The 18,330-nt window shown below is 34.9% G+C and overlaps 3 protein-coding genes across 3 annotated transcripts; 1 reads left to right on the plus strand and 2 right to left on the minus strand.

The window, feature by feature from the left end:
- Positions 1-5,177, minus strand: brcc3 (BRCA1/BRCA2-containing complex, subunit 3). Its single transcript, XM_046867932.1, has 8 exons — positions 4,970-5,177; positions 4,712-4,831; positions 3,626-3,713; positions 3,318-3,406; positions 2,323-2,378; positions 1,799-1,930; positions 1,299-1,342; positions 1-323 (listed from the first exon to the last, which is right to left on the minus strand). Exons 1-8 carry the CDS (start codon positions 5,072-5,074, stop codon positions 175-177), a joined length of 783 nt encoding a protein of 260 aa, XP_046723888.1. The 5' UTR covers positions 5,075-5,177; the 3' UTR covers positions 1-174.
- A 1,503-nt stretch (positions 5,178-6,680) lies between these two features.
- Positions 6,681-8,960, plus strand: cmc4 (C-x(9)-C motif containing 4 homolog (S. cerevisiae)). The gene is made up of 3 exons (XM_046868684.1): positions 6,681-6,799; positions 7,180-7,289; positions 8,293-8,960. Exons 2-3 carry the CDS (start codon positions 7,232-7,234, stop codon positions 8,439-8,441), a joined length of 207 nt encoding a protein of 68 aa, XP_046724640.1. The 5' UTR covers positions 6,681-6,799; positions 7,180-7,231; the 3' UTR covers positions 8,442-8,960.
- A 7-nt stretch (positions 8,961-8,967) lies between these two features.
- Positions 8,968-12,599, minus strand: fundc2 (fun14 domain containing 2). Its single transcript, XM_046868682.1, has 5 exons — positions 12,523-12,599; positions 10,898-11,042; positions 10,718-10,793; positions 10,054-10,182; positions 8,968-9,441 (listed from the first exon to the last, which is right to left on the minus strand). The coding sequence occupies exons 1-5, from the start codon at positions 12,539-12,541 to the stop codon at positions 9,364-9,366; spliced, it is 447 nt and encodes a 148-aa protein (XP_046724638.1). The 5' UTR covers positions 12,542-12,599; the 3' UTR covers positions 8,968-9,363.
- Between the last annotated feature and the right edge of the window lie 5,731 nt (positions 12,600-18,330).

The following is an 18,330-nucleotide window of genomic DNA, read 5'->3' on the forward strand; positions in this document are numbered from 1 at the left end:
TTGAATATAAACATATTTATTATCTGTTTTACTATTTTCTCTATTTACATTTCTGTCACATCCGGCACGTGAAAAAAAGACAAGCAGAAATTGTGCCACCTGTGTATACGTGGTTACAAACACTGACAACAAGAATAGTGTAAGGTATGATGGTGATGGTGATGGTGATGATGTTCACATTGAATCCAGCTCTTGTGTCAGTCTCTCTTTCTCCTTCTGCAGCTCCATGATGCTCTTTTTGTTCTGCTCCAGTCGGTCCTCCAGCCACTGCAACAGCGGCCCGCTAACTGCTGACATCTGACTGCACAGGTTTTTGGTGAATACTAAAACACACACACACACACACACACACACACACACACACACACACACACACACACACACACATCTCTTTGAAAGAGATTCAAACACTAACCTTTATTTACACTACATCTATAACTACACCTCTAACTACAACTCAAACTACAACTCCAACACCGACTAGTAGTCTAACTACAACTACAACACCAGAAATAACAACAACAACACTGACTCCAACTACAACTTTAACAACACTGACTCCAACTCCAACACTGACTCCAACTCCAACACTGATTCCAACTACAACTTTAACAACACTGACTCCAACTCCAACACTGACTCCAACTACAACTTTAACAACACTGACTCAACTCCAACACTGACTCAACTCCAACACTGATTCCAACTACAACTTTAACAACACTGACTCCAACTCCAACACTGACTCCAACTCCAACACTGACTCCAACTACAACACTGACTCCAACTACAACTTTAACAATACTGACTCCAACTCCAACACTGACTCAACTACAACTTTAACAACACTGACTCAACACTGATTCCAACTACAACTTTAACAACACTGACTCCAACTCAACACTGACTCCAACACTGACTCCAACTCCAACACTGATTCCAACTCCAACTTTAACAATACTGACTCCAACTACAACACTGACTCCAACTACAACTTTAACAACACTGACTCCAACTACAACACTGACTCCAACTACAACTTTAACAACACTGACTCCAACTCCAATTTATAGCAACTACTACAAAGACTAGTAATGTAAGAACTACTTCTTATAACTCCTAAAACTACAGCTACTACTAATACTAGTTAATTAATACTATATTATGCTACAACCAATACAACAACTAGTACCTCTGCTAACATCAACACCTACCCCAATTTAACTACCAAAACTATTACAATGTTAATAATAATAACAGGGTATGTAGAGCACAGAGATTAGAGTAAAGTGATGTACCTGATCCATTGTGTATCTTTGTGATTGGATCCAAATGTGTTAAACTACAATGAGAGAGAGAGTGAGAGAGCGAGTGAGAGTGAGAGTGAGAGAGAGAGAGAGTGAGAGAGAGAGAGAGAGAGAGAGAGAGAGAGAGAGAGAGAAAGAGAGATTTAGTTTATTTCTCAATGGTACACATTTCATAAGAAGAAATCGAATCATTATAATGAGCAGTGTTTAATTACCACGTGACCTTGGATTAGACCTTCCTGGAGAGGACAGATCTCCACAGGAACATTACACAAATGAGATTTAAAGTATAATGTGTTTTCTGATTTAACCTCCGGAGCACATCAGTTTAATTATTTTATTCCATCCTCTTTATTCCTTCACTGCACTGGATCCCGAGCTCATTATTATTTAAATAAATCTACTTAATAAACTCTTCTGTGGATTTCAGGAAACATACGGTGCATTATTTTTCCTCTTTCATGGAAAGACCTAAGAAGAGTTTATTCCACCTGTGAATCCTCCTGTAGGTGTCCTGTTCCTCCTGACAGAGAATTCGGGGAAGTTCCACTGCAGACTCCAGGCACACTTTGCCGATGGCCTCGTGAGGAACCACATGGATCGGAATCTCAATTCTCTCATACCTCGGAGTAACACAGAGGAAGAGGATTTTATTCCGGAAACTTATACAGTAATATATAATATTATACAGTATTATTATTCCTCCAACTCAAAGCTCATCCGCTCAGTGTATAAATAAAATAACTAAAAGATGCTTTGGATAAAGGCACCTTAATGTAAATGAGTATATACTATGAAGGCTAAAGAGCTAAGCAAAGCTAAGGATGCTAAACAGACCATTTCCAAATAATGTTTATTTGATGTATTTATTTATAATTTTTCAGTTTATATCTTACAAACTTCCAGACGTCAGAAATTAATTAATGAATTACTTTTAATTGATATACGAATATTTAGTGATAAACTGAAGTAGGATTTCTGCACAAATTTATATTTTTAAATGTTTGTGACTTACTCTGAGCCTTTCTGGGCCTGAACCGACTGAAAGCATGTGTACAGAACTCGACCCGTCTGAAAGAGAACCACAAACAGTACAATGAACAAAATCTGCCATCAGAATTGATAAAAAATAAATAAAAAATACAATCTCCTATTCCTGTTAAAATTTTTTTTTATTGTACTCAACTTAGATCACGAGTATCGCTTTACCTACAAATAGTAAAATGTTCTTAAATTAAAAAATGTAAAAAACTATTGTGCATGGTTACTGTATTCAAAGCTGTTACTCCACTAGGGGGCGAAAGAGAGCCAGAAATAACGCCAGCTACTGATAATGTTAATTTAATGTAATTCTTAATTATAAAGCTGAAACTATGTCTTTTACCACATACCTTACAATATACACATAACACTGTATCATCAAAAGTACTGGGACACCTGACTTTTCCATATACATGTGGTTCTTTTCAAAACTTACACAAAATTGGAGGCACACAATTGTATCGCACGTCTTTGGATGCAAGAGCATGAAATTTTCCCTTCACTTGAACTGAGACCCAAACCTGCTCCAGCATGACAATTTTCAATGGGTTGAAGTGGAAGATCTCCTACTATAGAGCTCTAAACCCTATTGAACACCTTTAGGATGGGTGTGAATGCTGACTGCACCCCAGAACTTCTCACCTTCTCACCTACATCACTTCCTGACTTTACTAACACACTAAACGAATCTCCTCAAAATCTAATGGAACATCTTCCCAGACGAGTGGAGCTCATTAAAACAGTAAACGGAACTAAATTTGGAAAAAGATGTTAAGAAAGCACATAATCTTATACTCAGTTGTCTACATAAAGCTGTCCCTGGACTCTGAACAGATTCGGATCAGATGAAACCGAATCTGATTCAGAATCGAATTGCTGATTTTTAATTCGTAATCGTGTTAGAGGTACGTGCAGAACCTGAGATTCAGGCCGAAACCCCTCATGTGTCTTTTTCTGTTTTTCTCTTACCTTTGTGTTCTTATCTTCTATGAAGCAAGAAAAGATGAGTCCGACAAAACCCTGATCCATCATTTGGTACATGGCCTGAGTCCTTACATCTGCACACACACAGTAAATTAAACTTTAATTTTCAACTTAATAAACACGTACAAATAAAATACTTAAATTAGTAAAGTACACTCGTATTATATTAGTACACTGTAAATACTCGATTGAACAAAGTGTGTGATAAAAGAAGAATGTGTGTGTGTGTGTGTGTGTGTGTGTGTGTGTGTGTGTGTTCTGCAGATCTCTGAAAAAGCCCATGCTTCACAGACCGACGTGTGAAGGCCAGACGGTGATGTGAGGATGAGAGTGGTACCATCCCACCACCCGTACAGGACGCCCAGTCATCTCAGCCTGTCTGTGCTCCGAGGTTAAGAAATCAAACTTTTTCCTTTGTATTTGGACGTCATATCCCTCACATTCTTACACTCACTGTACCTACAAATAAGATCAGAATGAATCTAATGGGTTCTGCAGGACACGTGACGTATACAGACGGGATGAACACATTTCAGGTAAATCTTTAGTCATAGTTTAAGAAAAGGAGAACGAAATCGGTCTCATAGCTGCATCATTTGTATTGGAAACACAAACATCACTGTTTCCAAACTGGAACAAAATGAGTAATTTTGTAGTTTGTTTCTGTAGTTCTGCCGGTAATTATTTGCTCTCGGTCTCCTGAAAGTGCCGAAAATATTCACATTTCTTAGAAATAATGTATAAATGCGTATTAAAAGATGAGGTTATCAAGATATTTCAGGACTTTTTATAAATAACATTTACAGTAAAAAGTATCAGCAATGTGTAATTCTGATGTTTTATCAAAACACCTCAAAAAAAGTTTGAAATTCAGCAGAACATTTAGAGGAATAAATGATGAAGAAACTCCAGACTCGAACTCACCACCACACACGTGACCTCATTTACACGATTTTACTGAAGTAGATGAAAAGAAGGTTTTGGGTTCATGATAATTGTAATAGAAATCAATCAGTGTTTGAGTCATTAATATCATTCTATTAATAGATCAGTGTGCTGAGAGTCACATTCGAGTCTTGTTATTATTTACTTGTTATTTGTTATAATAAATCATAGGATACTGAAGAGGCAAAAACTTTAGTACTTTTACTCAAGTGAAAGTTTAAATGGACACTTTACTGAGTGTTTCTACTTTAACTCAAATACATGGTTTGTGGTTTTCCTCCACCACTAAGATGTTGGACTTTGATCAGAAGGTCATGAGTTCAAATCCCAGCACTAATTGCTCAGCTGTATAACTGAGATAACTGTAAGTCGCCCTGATTAAAGGTGCCAAATACCATTTGTGTAAAATGATGGAGTGTGTGGTGAAAGGATATCTCAGCTTCAGTGGAGGCTGCAGAAAGCTGTTCAGGAGAAATCTCCACTCGATCCTTCCTCTTGTCGGACCTCCGCAGAATAATAACCGAATGGATGTGGACAATGCGATTCGTATCCACCTGCAGAGGTGATGATCGTTATTATTATCATCATCATTATTATTATTAAACACACACGGATATCGACACTGATGAATGAAGGAGATCGAGACTCCATCATGCGACACATTATTCAGGAAAACAATGTCATTACTCCACCTCTCCGATGCACAGCCCCATGACTTCTTCTTTCTCTGTACTCAAGGCGTGATTCATACACACTAGAAAGGCATCTGACTCCAAATGCACCCCGTTTACTGCCATTATAGAATTATAATCAATAAAATCTGACTTTTTAACTGATTTGTTTTCTTGTATACACTACTTCCGCATTTGCGTTACCGGTGTGTGTTACAATCAAATGGTTCCGGGAACAACACAACATAAGTTGAAATAAATGTCCGCGTGACTTAAAATAGAATGTAATCGAACCCAAATGAGAAAAGGAAACATTATATTATTTAAACAATGGGTTTATTGTTGTTTTAGGATGGCTCTGAAATAATATTCTTATGCTCGAATAAGCCAAGCAGGCCAACTCATTAATGAACACTCCTTTATTCTTTTAGAACACTCCCTCCCTTGCTCCACTAGGGGGCGGTATTTCCCCCATATCTCTACATCAGATACGTCTATGTGAGATGTAAACATTTAAACTTTTTTTCCACAATACAACAAAATCTGTTATCTTCAATAAATAATTACTTATTACATAACCAAATTTTGTCACATATTTCTTTTCTCTCTAGAACAATTTCAAAATTGAAATCAACATTGAAACCCATTCCTTCAACTGTTTAGTTCTCCAGTCTTCACTTGACAAGCAGACACTGTTTATGCTGCTAGACAGAGAGATGACAGAAAGAAAGAGGAGAAAAATGGGGAGTTATTATATATATATATATATATATATATATATATATATATATATATATATATATATATATATATATATATATATATATATATAAATGAGAACGTTGCAAACTGCAGTGTGTGTAGGAAGATTATTCACTACTGTGCAACACCACCAGTCTAGAGAAACACATTAAAAGGAGAACTGCAAAAGAACCCAAACCAGGAGCAGGATAATCCATCACAATCTCTGGCAGTGAGACACTGGCCTAGTCTTTTTTTTAGAGTAAATTTATATCCAGGTAGCTGTAGCAGTGAAATATAATATTTTAGTCATTTTAGTTAGTTTAGTTAATGCTAACTCAGCAGATTGATTATATATAGACTATATTCTGATCAGTTGTGGGCCGTGCATTTGGTACCTGGACCTTCAGTGAGGACGTACCAGACTTAATCCACCTCTTAATACCACCACTATCACGACACAATTATAGAAACTATCAATACTGTACAAAAACACAATATAACAATGTGTGGGAATATATATATATATAGAGAGAGAGAGAGAGAGAGAGAGAGAGAGATTTAACATATGAAGGTGAAAACCATTTTACTAAAACAACAAACCCAGTTAAAAACATTAAAAGAGACTCCTGTATTTAGGCTTTAAACTGGACCAGACTTAATTCTTTTCCCATTTCACCCAGGTGACTCCCCAACAGCTATGGATATTACAAGGATCCTGCTGAAATTACTGTAAAAGACCTGCAACCTAATCTAAGTTTTAAAACATTTGTTGTTCTCTAATAATAATAATAATAATAATAATAATAATAATAATAATTTTGTGGGAATTTAATGTCTATAAATTCAGTTAATTCAAGTAATAAATCGTAAAACCTCATAAATCGTGACACATTGCTGTCTTCTACAGGAAAGTACATAAAACATACAGAAAACATGTAAGGGCATGCTTTTATTTATTTGTATTTATTTTGGTATCGCCCACCCCTAGTAGACACGTGAGCAGACGTCATAGTGTTTCTGAAGATCTGTTCAAGGAGGTAAACAGAGAATCTCAAAGATACTGTTGAGAGCAGAGCAGACAAGACCAGGATTTACCGCATGTCAAGGGTAAGTGCACCGTTAAACTCAGCACGACAAATAAAACCACGATACAAGACGTATATGTGTATAGGTATCTCGGTGAACTTAGTCTGGAGTCAGTAAAAAAAAAAATACATGGGAAATCATGGATTTTCAGAGTAGAACAATCCCAATTTCTCTACATTTATGATAAAAAAAAACATAAATCCTGATTTTTGTTTAACTTAAACGAATGTTTGTTTCTGACCGGAAATTAATAACACGTGCACCAAGCTGCGGGTAAACAAACGAGCCGTGGCTTTACTATGTAGTGCACTAGGTAATGTCTAGAAGCGGTTAAAATGCGCCCTCGGTAGTGCACGTGTATAGTGATGGTAGGACTTTTTAGTAATTGCCCCACGCTGTAGATTTCTTCCGCAGGTGGAGAAGGTGTTGAGGTCTCCTCGCTGATCCACGCAGATGCCGCAGAAGGATCCGTGTCAGAAGCCAGCCTGCGCCATACAGAAGTGTTTACAAGGTAAACCGCGTTACGTGTCTCAGAGGATAATAAATATATATATATATATATATATATATATATATATATATATATATATATATATATATATATATATATATATATATTATATACGTTATATTATACATATAAATAATATATATTGTGTATTGATTATTAATATGTACATATCTGTAATTAAATGTATATTTTTTTATTCATGTGTTTACTATGTTTGGTCTGTTGAAAAAAAAGTTTTAAATCAGGTTAAACTTTGTAGTATGTATTAGTATGTAGGTGTATTATTAATCAATACACAATATATATATATATATATATATATATATATATATATATATATATATATAATTTATATGTATAATTAATTATAATTTTTATGTGCATGTATTAATGTCATATACTTAAATTTGAAGTAACTGCTATAAATAGTTCTGATCTGATGGTATTTTAATTAGAAAATTCATAACACATTTAATATTATCATGAGGATATTATTAGTTATTGTCTCGTATAGTTTTATGTCTGTACTTTTGAGTGTCGTCAACAGCTGGAACCAAATTCCTTGTGTGTCAACACACTTCTCCAATAAAGCTGATTCTGATGTGTGTCATATCCTAAATTATCAATATTTAATATATTTGATATGAAATGTTTCTAATACTTATTTTGTAGTGTGTAAGTATTTATTTCATGTGTGAATTGAACATTTATGTACAGTATATATTGGTATACAATTTGTGACTGTAGAAGAGCATGCGAAAGAGGAGATAATAAAAATCAAATTCAATATAATTCTGGAATATCTGTACAAAATAAACATTTTGCGCTTCTTTTAATATTCTCTATTCAACGTTAATGTTTTTTACGGGAGGAAAACGATTATCACGTAATTAAACGCGTTGCGTTCGTATTCTGGACTCGTGCTGCTCTGTACATGGTATTATTTATAACGCTGTCTTATTGCATTAAGCATTTTAAAAGGTCTCTTTTCTCTCTTTGAAAGCCAACAGATACATTGAAAGCCGGTGTGAAGACGTAATCCGGGCCATGAGAAGATGTTGTGAACTTCATGCAGGAGAGAACTCTGTGTGCTGCTCTGGATTTAAACACGATAACAAAACCACAGAGGAGAAAGCAGATCAAACTAAATGATGTGCTCTATACCAGAAATAAATATATATTTATTTTACCAGACACCATAACTCCAAAAGTATGTGCACCCATGATGATCACACCATAATGTGGTCCTTCTCCAAACTGGTTAACTTCTTTCCCTTAAGAGAACATTATAGTGTTCCAGCACAACAATGCTCATGTGCACAAAGCGAGCTTCAGGAGGTTGGACTGGAAGAAATCTAGTGTCCTGCACAGAACCCTAACCTCCTGAACCTCCATGAAGATCCTGACATCCGTGTCTGATGTCACTAATGCTCTACTCTAGTGGAAAGACTGCATGTTGAAACTTATTCCAAAACCAGAATAAATCTGGAATGAGACGTTCAACAGGAACATGTCTGATCAGGGGTGCACATACTTTTAGCCGTATCGCATGTAAACAGGGACGTTTGGAGGTTTGATCGCTCCAAAGAACCATCTTTGTACTGTTCTTTAAAAAAAAAAAAAAAAAAAAAAATGGGCTTTGATGCTGATTAAAGGAAATTCAAAGACGAACAGCAGCTGTTGAACATCAACTATTTATTTATGGATATGAAAATAAGGAGATTTTTAATCTCTTTAAGGGAATAATCCCCAAACACTTTAAATCTGTAACGTTCATGGGTTTTTCGCACAGTGCTCAAATTCTGCTTCTCGCATGCACAGAAGTCTTTGGATAAACATGTTTTGAATATGTAAGATGATCTTTCGTATCATGAAATATAATTCAAGGGAAAAAAAAGGCATCAAATCAGTGCAAATATTTAAACGCTGGCAGGTCGAGTGATGATGAAAATATAAACACCTACAATATATAAATAAACCATTAAAGAAAAGAAAGTGTTCTGTTTTTAGTCTCAGCACGATGCTGATGTTCATCGTAGTTTTGTGTGAGCGGCTAAAATGGACGAGAAAATCATTACGAGGCCAGACCGAGCAGGAACCCTCCCACGAAGCCTCCCGAGAGGACGATGTTCTTCTTCACGAACTTCTGCACCTTTACGAGAGAGAGAGAGAGAGAGAGAGAGAGAGAGAGAGAGAGAGAGAGAGACACGACTGAAAATTAATGAATTATATAGAGAGGAACGATACAAAAATTATTAATTAAAAAGGAATGAATAAATTATTTAACAAAAAAAGACAAATAGAAAAAAAAAAATCTGACCAAAATAAATAAATAATGCAAGTAAAAATATAAAATATACAGTTAAAGACTGAGGAAAAAAGTATTAATAAAATAAATAAATAGAAAACAATTAAATAGAAAACCAAATGAGTGAAAAATGAACAATGCAAAAAAATGAATGAATGAAATTTTTAATAGAACAGTTAAATAAACAGAAATAATAAATGAAATAATTTAATAAGCTAATGAAATAGAAAATACATTTTAAAAATGTTTTTAAAAAATCAGTACATTAATTAAATGAAGCAACTAAAATTGACAAATAATACAAATACTGTACAATACTGATAAATAATCTGCTTTTAATTCTTTTTTTGTGTGTTTTTCTAAAATGCTCAGCTTTATAAGATTCTTTTCCCCCTCAAGATAAGAAGTCTGTGTCGCCTGATCCGAGCGAGCGAGCAAACGATGCCCATCGGCTACCTCTTCCACTTTCGTCTTCACTTCTTTACTCTGCCTCTCAGTGTTGAGCTTAAGCTGCTTCTTGGCCTTGTTCACGTCGTGCTCCACTCGCTTCCAGTCCACTGTAATGTACCCGGTGTGATTAGCAATCTGGAGAAAAAAAAAAAGTTCTGAGATTAGACCTGTAGCACTACACAGGATCAGATGATCTCAGGGGCTTAGTCAGGATCAGTGATGACCAGGAGATGATGTAGGCTGATGGAAATGAACCTGGCCTCATCAGACCACTGCAACCCTATAACAGATTATTTTTTTCTGGATCTATCTAATAATCTATTTATCCATCCATCCATCCTTATCTGTCAGTGTTTGACAGTTTCTAAATCAAGAAATCAGAAACTTCAACCGTGTGATCGGTTTCAATCCCTGCTGAGCCGAGGAACTGGGATATCTCCATGGTTACCGCATCATGCTTTAGATTTAACAATTGGACATCTGGGAATGTTGATTGCTTTAAAGCTAAATCTGGGGGCGGCCATTTTTATTCACTGCCCCTCCCTGATCTCAATGTTATCATTCCCTCCACTCTTCTGGGAAGATTATGTGGAGATTCATTCAGCTTTTACGGGTGCTTCATGCTATATAAATATGATGCGTGTGCACCTAGAACTTGATATCGAGTTACCTGAAGCAACAAGAAGCCTCCTCCTACAGCCGACGCTGCAACCTTTCCGACTTTCTGAAACAGGTATCCTGCACACCTGAAACACGGAGACGTGGATTTAATGCAGTGATGTAATCATAATAAATATAACTGTGGCACTTTGAAGATGCCCGGTCCTCCATTACAGGTTGTATTACTCACCACCCGGTCACTCCACCGATAGCCAGCTGTGTTGCGACCGAGTATTTCTCGGCAGCTGGGCCCGAGTTATTCCCGAACATTTTGTTCCACCATCTCTGCTTCTTGACCTGTTCGGCCAAGTCGAGAACATCAAAGGTCTCGGGCTCTGTTCAAAATCGAGAACATATTCAGCATCAACAGATTCCTTAATTTTATAACAAATACAGTCTGAAGTATGTGTATATAAACTTCAAGAATCCATTCACATTTAAAGAGTTTATTGGAGGAAATATTTCCTCGCTGTCGTCCTGAGGTACACAATTTACTGAGAAACGAATACAATCCGAACAGGGCTGAAGGAAACAAAGGCCAGACCCATTAAAAAAAAAAAACCCGATAGAAAACTTGTTAATGTTTACATGTATACGTTTTTTCCAACTGTATTCTTTTACATTTAAATCTTATTGTACAAGATTTACACCCTTTCTCCCTGCTCATGTTTGATGATGTGCTCTATGATCTGGAGGTTAGAGTTGTGACCTCAGAAGACCTTGAACATGAGAAAGCGAGCGATGAGTCGTTCACAATTGAGTCGACTCTTAGAGTCACTTCTAATTTTAAGAGCTGACTCTTGTACTTAAGACGTTTAAAGTTTATTAATGGCTCTCTTTAATCCATTTTAAGTGTAATGTAATGGATGGACATTTAATATCCGAGATACTGATGTTTATTGAATATACATATTGTCATTTGAGTTAACTTATTTACATAGCTGCAATTAAATGGTATGTAAAAAGGCTTTTATGTATATCAGAAGGTATAGTAAGGACTGCAAATAACCATAATTAGGCAAATAACTAGAAAAAAATCCTAAAATCAGAAATTAGCCGTTTGGGAGTCGGCTCCTGTTTGTGAGAAGAGTCGAATGATTTGACTCACTGAAGGATATCGGAATTCCCATTACAAAACCGACTTACATATTTTTCCGTGTTATTATTATGATATTATTTTGTAGTTTTCTAGAAAACTATACTTAGATAATTTTACGATTATTATTATTATTATTATTATTATTATTAAATATTTATATTATAATAAAAATCAGTAACCGCGCATGCGCAGAACGATTTTCCAGCGCATTAGTTATCCTTTCCATCAGAATGTCATTAAACCCGTGTCGGTGTATAAAGACTCACTGTGAGACACTGCTGCCCTGTTTTTTGTTTTTGTGTCATCGTTTCGTTATTCATTCAGACAGGATTTTCCCTCGAACCCTGCGTCATTTCAGCTCTTTGTTTTCGGTCCCCAAAGTTCACAAAATGGTTTAGAAAATTCTGAAACCTCCCTGGATAATTCTGAAACATTCTCTCTTTTAACCAATACAAATTAATAATTACCTATTTCCTTTTAAAGATATATGGATAAATAAAAACGCTTCTCCTTGCAAGTCATTTGGTCCTTCCAGTTTACTAGCGTTCATCTTGCTAACTGACTAGCATCAAGCCTGTTTATTTACCCTGAAAAACAATTCAAAAAGAGTAACACCGGATAGCTGAATGCTGCTTAAACATTCAGCTTTATATTAATTATTTTTTTAATAAACACTTTTCTTTAAAAAACACACACACCGGCAACATAATCCTTACCTTTCTTCTGCCCTGCCATTTTGTTTGTGTTTCTTACCCGGACGTTTATTCAGGGCACACCCTTGCAATCACGTGACCTATCCAACACCTAATTTTAAAAGTTTTTTAACTCATAAATAATTGCGAAAAGTTCAAAAACGTATACTTTTATAAATGAATATCACTTACGTATGTTTGATGACTTTTATCAATAAATATGATTGTTACCTGAACTTGTAAAAAGGTCTGGGTTTTATTTTTATTGCGTAATTGTTAATATAATTAGAATTTTATTATTAATAATAATAATAATAATTATTATTATTATTATTATTATTATTATTATTATTATTATTATTATTTTCTTATCTAGTTTTTGGAATGGGTAACGGCAAAATAAAACCCTTGCTAATTCAGAAAGTATATTTAAAAAAAATAATAATTTGTCTCTGGGCCTATAAGTGTGTTATGGTTCAAAATGGAGGCCTGTAATAGACCATGATTCAGGGTGAAGGTCTGATAGGGAGACATGGTTCAAGGTTGCTCAAGGACATGGTGCAGCTGATGAAGCCGAAATCAGCTCTGAATTCTGTTTCATTGACGCATTCAGACACTCGTTGTGGCGATGTCATCACGACTAAGGTAGGACATGAAGAAGTACAGCTGTACAAACCTTTAAACCAAAAGCAACAAAACAGGCATTATGATAAAGATTATGATGAGTCTTAGAATCTAGTTTATGCGCAATGCTGTTATAGGTTTAAAACTTAATGCAGTTTTGGTGTCACGCTCAGAAGATTCCGTTAGAGGAACCCATCACTAAACCTCCGTCTCATGTCTTTTTGTGCAGCCTTTTATCATTACATCATGATTTAACTCATGTCTGCACTACGATTTTGGAAAAGTTTCGCCATCACTGCAAGTGTTATATAGTCTAAGATGAGGATTTCTGTGATGTGTAGGCGATTCGATTTCTGTGTTTGTGTTTATTATTTTGGTTGATTTATGACTTTTTTAGGAGCACTAGATTGAGTGTGGGTTCATGTCAAGATAAAATTATATAAAGGATAAATAAATACAACCAATTGATCTGTAACATGGATGGGTATGGGGCTATGATCAGGCTTTTAATATGCATTATCTGTCTGTCTGTCTGTCTGTCTGTCTGTCTGTCTGTCTGTCTGTCTACCAATCTATCCATCTATTATCCTTCAGCATTGCATTTCACCTGTGTCGTAGGTCCAGTCTGATGATGAATCTGGCTTTGTTTGTTTGTGTAAATGTAAAGAACATCACAGTCCCTTATACACAGTCCATCACAGCTTATTGAGATGTTTCCCACTCCTTTCTATTAAAACCCTTGACTATGAGCTTGTATATAAAGCTGTAAGGTAGAAAATGCCAGTGTTTCACCTGTACACATGGTCCCTGGATTTCTCAGCAGAAAAGAAAACAAGCATCATCTGTAAAATCTAAATTCGTCAGTTGACGGAGAAAAGAAGAAACCAGAAAGCACTAAAAACATGATTTTGATTAGTGAGTTTTTATTTTGTAAATATAAAACCCATAACAACAGCATGCATTTTACAGGAGTAGTTCCAGTGATGGAGGTGTGATGTAGGACGAGTGAGGTGTGATGTGATCCCTGACCCAGTAATCAGATGTAGCTGTAGTTAGATCGCACACAGACCCTACACTGAGTACCGGGTCGGAGAAACACACCCTTAGAAATGGACAGATGTTTCTCTGAAAAACGGAGGAAGAGATACACCTCAAAACCCCTGAAAGACTCAAGAACTTGTTACATTTAAACTCGTGGTCATGGACGAAGATGATTTATTAACTTAATGTAGGATGTATGAAGATAAACACATTTCTTTAGTATTTAGACTGCAAAAAAGTGAATATATATATATGTAGTTTTTTTTTTTTAAATAAATAAACAGAATCGTAGACCCTGCAGAAAGCAGAGCTGCATTCGAAGCTTCTGCACTCTGGATCCGAAACCAAGCACCAATAATTGTGAAACTGCTCACTGCTTGTGAGTTTGTTAAGGGGAATACCGGCCTTTATGTTTTATATACACACAGGTTATTTCCCAAAAAACATTCACACACACACACACACACACACACACACACACACACACACACATACACATACATACACACACACACACACACACACACACACACACACACACACACACACACATGAATGAACTGACCTGAACTGGAAAAATCTCCACACTTCCGTGTCTCTTTTAAATATACAGGTTCAAGCTCTCAAACTGGAAATACTAACATTCACGTTGCCATCATCATCATCATCATCATCACCATCATCATCACCATCATTAAAAATCAAGATTCCGATTTCTACATCGTTTCAAACCTCAGAGTAGAACTTACAAACTTGAACGTTCCTGAGAGGTTCTTTCTCCAGCAGCTCCATCATATAGACAAAGAGCACGCACCAATGTCACCAAGAACACAACGTCTCGAAGATCTCCTGAAGAAGCCGCACTCGCAGACTCAGGGGGAAAAAAACCCACGCTTCAGACCATACCCATTTCCAGAGAAGTTCTCGTGCGGCGTTTTTGCGCAAACTGCCTGTTGCTCCACATCCTTCCTCTAAGCTTTACTCGAGCATGAGTTCTAAGAATCCGAAAGAGAAAAGACGAGCGACTTCCTCGATTAAAGAAGAAAACGTTGTCATTTTATAAGTCTCTCTCTCTCTCTCTCTCTCTCTCTCTCTCTCTCTCTCTCTCTCGCTCTCTGTGTAGACCTTCCTGCTCCTCTGGTGTGTGTGTGTGTGTGAGTGTCTCATCGAGTGTGTGAGTGTGAGCTGTGAGCCACAGTTTTATGGAGCGGTGATGAATTTCCCCCGGGTCTCTCCCTTCACCTGGCTGGGAATTATAAGAGTTAGTCACCTTGGTAAGGGACGGTCCCTCCTTCAGCTCCCGACACATAACTCAGCCCAAATCTCCACCTCATCACCACCTTCTTCACTCCACCTCACCTCACCTCACCTCATCTCATCTCATCTCATCTCATCTTACACACTTCATTCATCTACTATATACATGTTAATAAAGAATGTGAAAATAAGTCTTTAAAAAGCATGCAGATTCATAATGTACTAAAACCTGAGCCTGGTTTATTTATTGATTTATTTATTTATAATTTCTGTTTGTTTGCTTATTTACTTATTCGTTTTGTTTACGTTATTTATTTGTTTAATCATTTTCAGATTTTTTGGTAAATAATATCATTTTTAGTACATAATTAACATAATTTTTTTCCCAAAAGGTCAGTTTTATCTTTACCATATTTGCTTGTTGTTTTTAAATATATCAGTTAAATATCATTATAATACAAAGATAATGATTATGGAAATTCAAATGATATATGTGTGAAACAACTGAAAATATGTCATATTGTAGGTTCTTTAAAGGAGGCATCAAGAGAATGCCAAGAGTGTGCAAAGCAGTAATCTAAGCAAAAGGTGGCTACTTTGAAGAACCTACAATATGACATATTTTCAGTTCACTTTTTTGTTATGTATATAATTCCATATATAATTCCACGTGTTAATTCATAGTTTTGATGCTTTCAGTGTGAATCTACAATTTTCATAGTCATGAAAATAAAGAAAACTCTTTGAATGAGAAGGTGTGTCCAAACTTTTGGTCTGTACTGTGTATATATATATATAAACTTTTGGTCTGTACTGTATATATAATATATATAAACTTTTGGTCTGTACTGTATATATAATATATATAAACTTTTGGTCTGTACTGTATATATGATATATGTTCTGAGTAACATCAATAATTCTTTTTGAATTTTTCTCTTTTGCATTTTTTTATTTAATTTTCTGTAAATATTTCTGACATTTTCTAAAAAAAAAACCCAAATATTTTACTGAATGGTTTCATATATAATAACAAACTAAATATATATATATTTTTTAACAAACCCAAAAATGTTTATAATGTATTTAATGTATCTAAAATAATAATAATAATATAATAATAATAATAATAATAATAATAATAATAATAATAATAATAAATGCAAGATTATGGAGTAAGGTTTCTTATCTACTAATTAATTAAAACAAAAAAAATGTTGTTTAAATATTTGATAAATAATTTATATATATATATATATATATATATATATATATATATATATATATATATATATATATATATATATATATATAAAAGAAAATGTATAAAAATGCAATAAAAATGTACTGAAAAATAAATAAAAAAGATAACAATACACACACACACACACACACACACACACACACACACACACATTATTTATTTAATTTTTTTTAATGATTAATCTTTTAGATGCCTACATTCTCCTTTATGAGAACATTCACATGTATGTAGATTTCAGAATATTTTTTATTCAGTCAGAAACCAAAACGTCGTGTGAATGAAATAAAGGCTGCAGTAATTCACACACGGGAGAAATTTTCTGAAAGATGATGAAGTGAAAGTTGGAAAAACAAAACAAAATTCACAACAACAACAACGAGAAAACACACAAAAAAAAAAGTTTCCATTCATGTGGGGAACAAAGCACAAATTACTACTGTGGTGTGTGTGTGTGTGTGTGTGTGTGTGTGTGTGTTGTCTGGGCATTAAATTTAGAGGAACATATTTCAGTTTGCAAGACTCTCTCTCTCTCTCTCTCTCTCTCTCTCTCTCACTCTGTCTGTCTGTCTCTCTCTCTCTCTCTCTCTCTGAGAGTATTTCCCCTGTGTGAGAACATTACATCACATTTCACACTCCTGTGTGTCCGCTGACCTTCTGTAGGTTCGAACAGTGATGTCATAATCTCAGAATCAAGCAGCCATAGGGTCTCATTTGCATAAAAATTCTGGTGAATCATAAAGAACCCAGCATCTGAAAGAGGGAAAGTTTTGCGTGTGCGATGTACAGGAAGTGAGAGCGATGCCTGTCACTACCCAGTAAACCCCCCACACACACCAAAAGAGGGTGGGGCCTCCCTCTCTTTCTCTTTCTCTCTCTCTCTCTTTCTTTCTCTCTGTATTTGTTTACTCATGCATTGTCCAACACTTTACTATTATTGTTGTTGTTGTTTTTATTATTATTATTATTGTTGTTATTTTAAGCATATTAATTAATATTTTATCATTTTCCTTTGATGCTTTCTCGTAAACACTTGAAAGCTTTAGAAAAATTTAATAATGACAAATACCTGTTCATTTTTAAAAACCTAAACCCATTTAAAATGTAAAAAAAAATTATTACAAAATTTGTATTATTATTATTATTATTATTATTATTATTATTATTATTATTGTTAAAATATCTATCTATAGAAATTGTAAATTTCCCTGTAAAAATCTTCTATTACCTCTTGTTCTTCTTCTTCTTCATATTATTTTACATTTAATTCAACCATAAATCCAAATCTTGTATGTATCAGTGATACAATATAATTAAAGCAAACGTAAAATCTTTTTAAAAATGTAAAAATATATGAACACTTAATTTACAGATTTCTAAAATCTACACAGAGACTATTTAAGAAGAAATATATGTATAGACACCACTCATCATCAGCACCGTTATTACGCTAAATATTTAGGAAATTAATTTTCAGAAACAGCCGAAGCTGAAATTTAGCCTTAGACTAGAAATGAAAATGGAAAAATAATTTTTTAAGTAAATAAATGTCAATTTCTGCTCAAAAACATGGTCCTATCAGACATGTGAGAAATGACTCAGTGTTTTTCCCCACCCATGTTAACCGTACACTGAACTAACTGACTATC

Source organism: Silurus meridionalis, chromosome 15, assembly GCF_014805685.1.
Source record: "Silurus meridionalis isolate SWU-2019-XX chromosome 15, ASM1480568v1, whole genome shotgun sequence".
Classification (NCBI taxonomy): Eukaryota; Metazoa; Chordata; class Actinopteri; order Siluriformes; family Siluridae; genus Silurus; species Silurus meridionalis.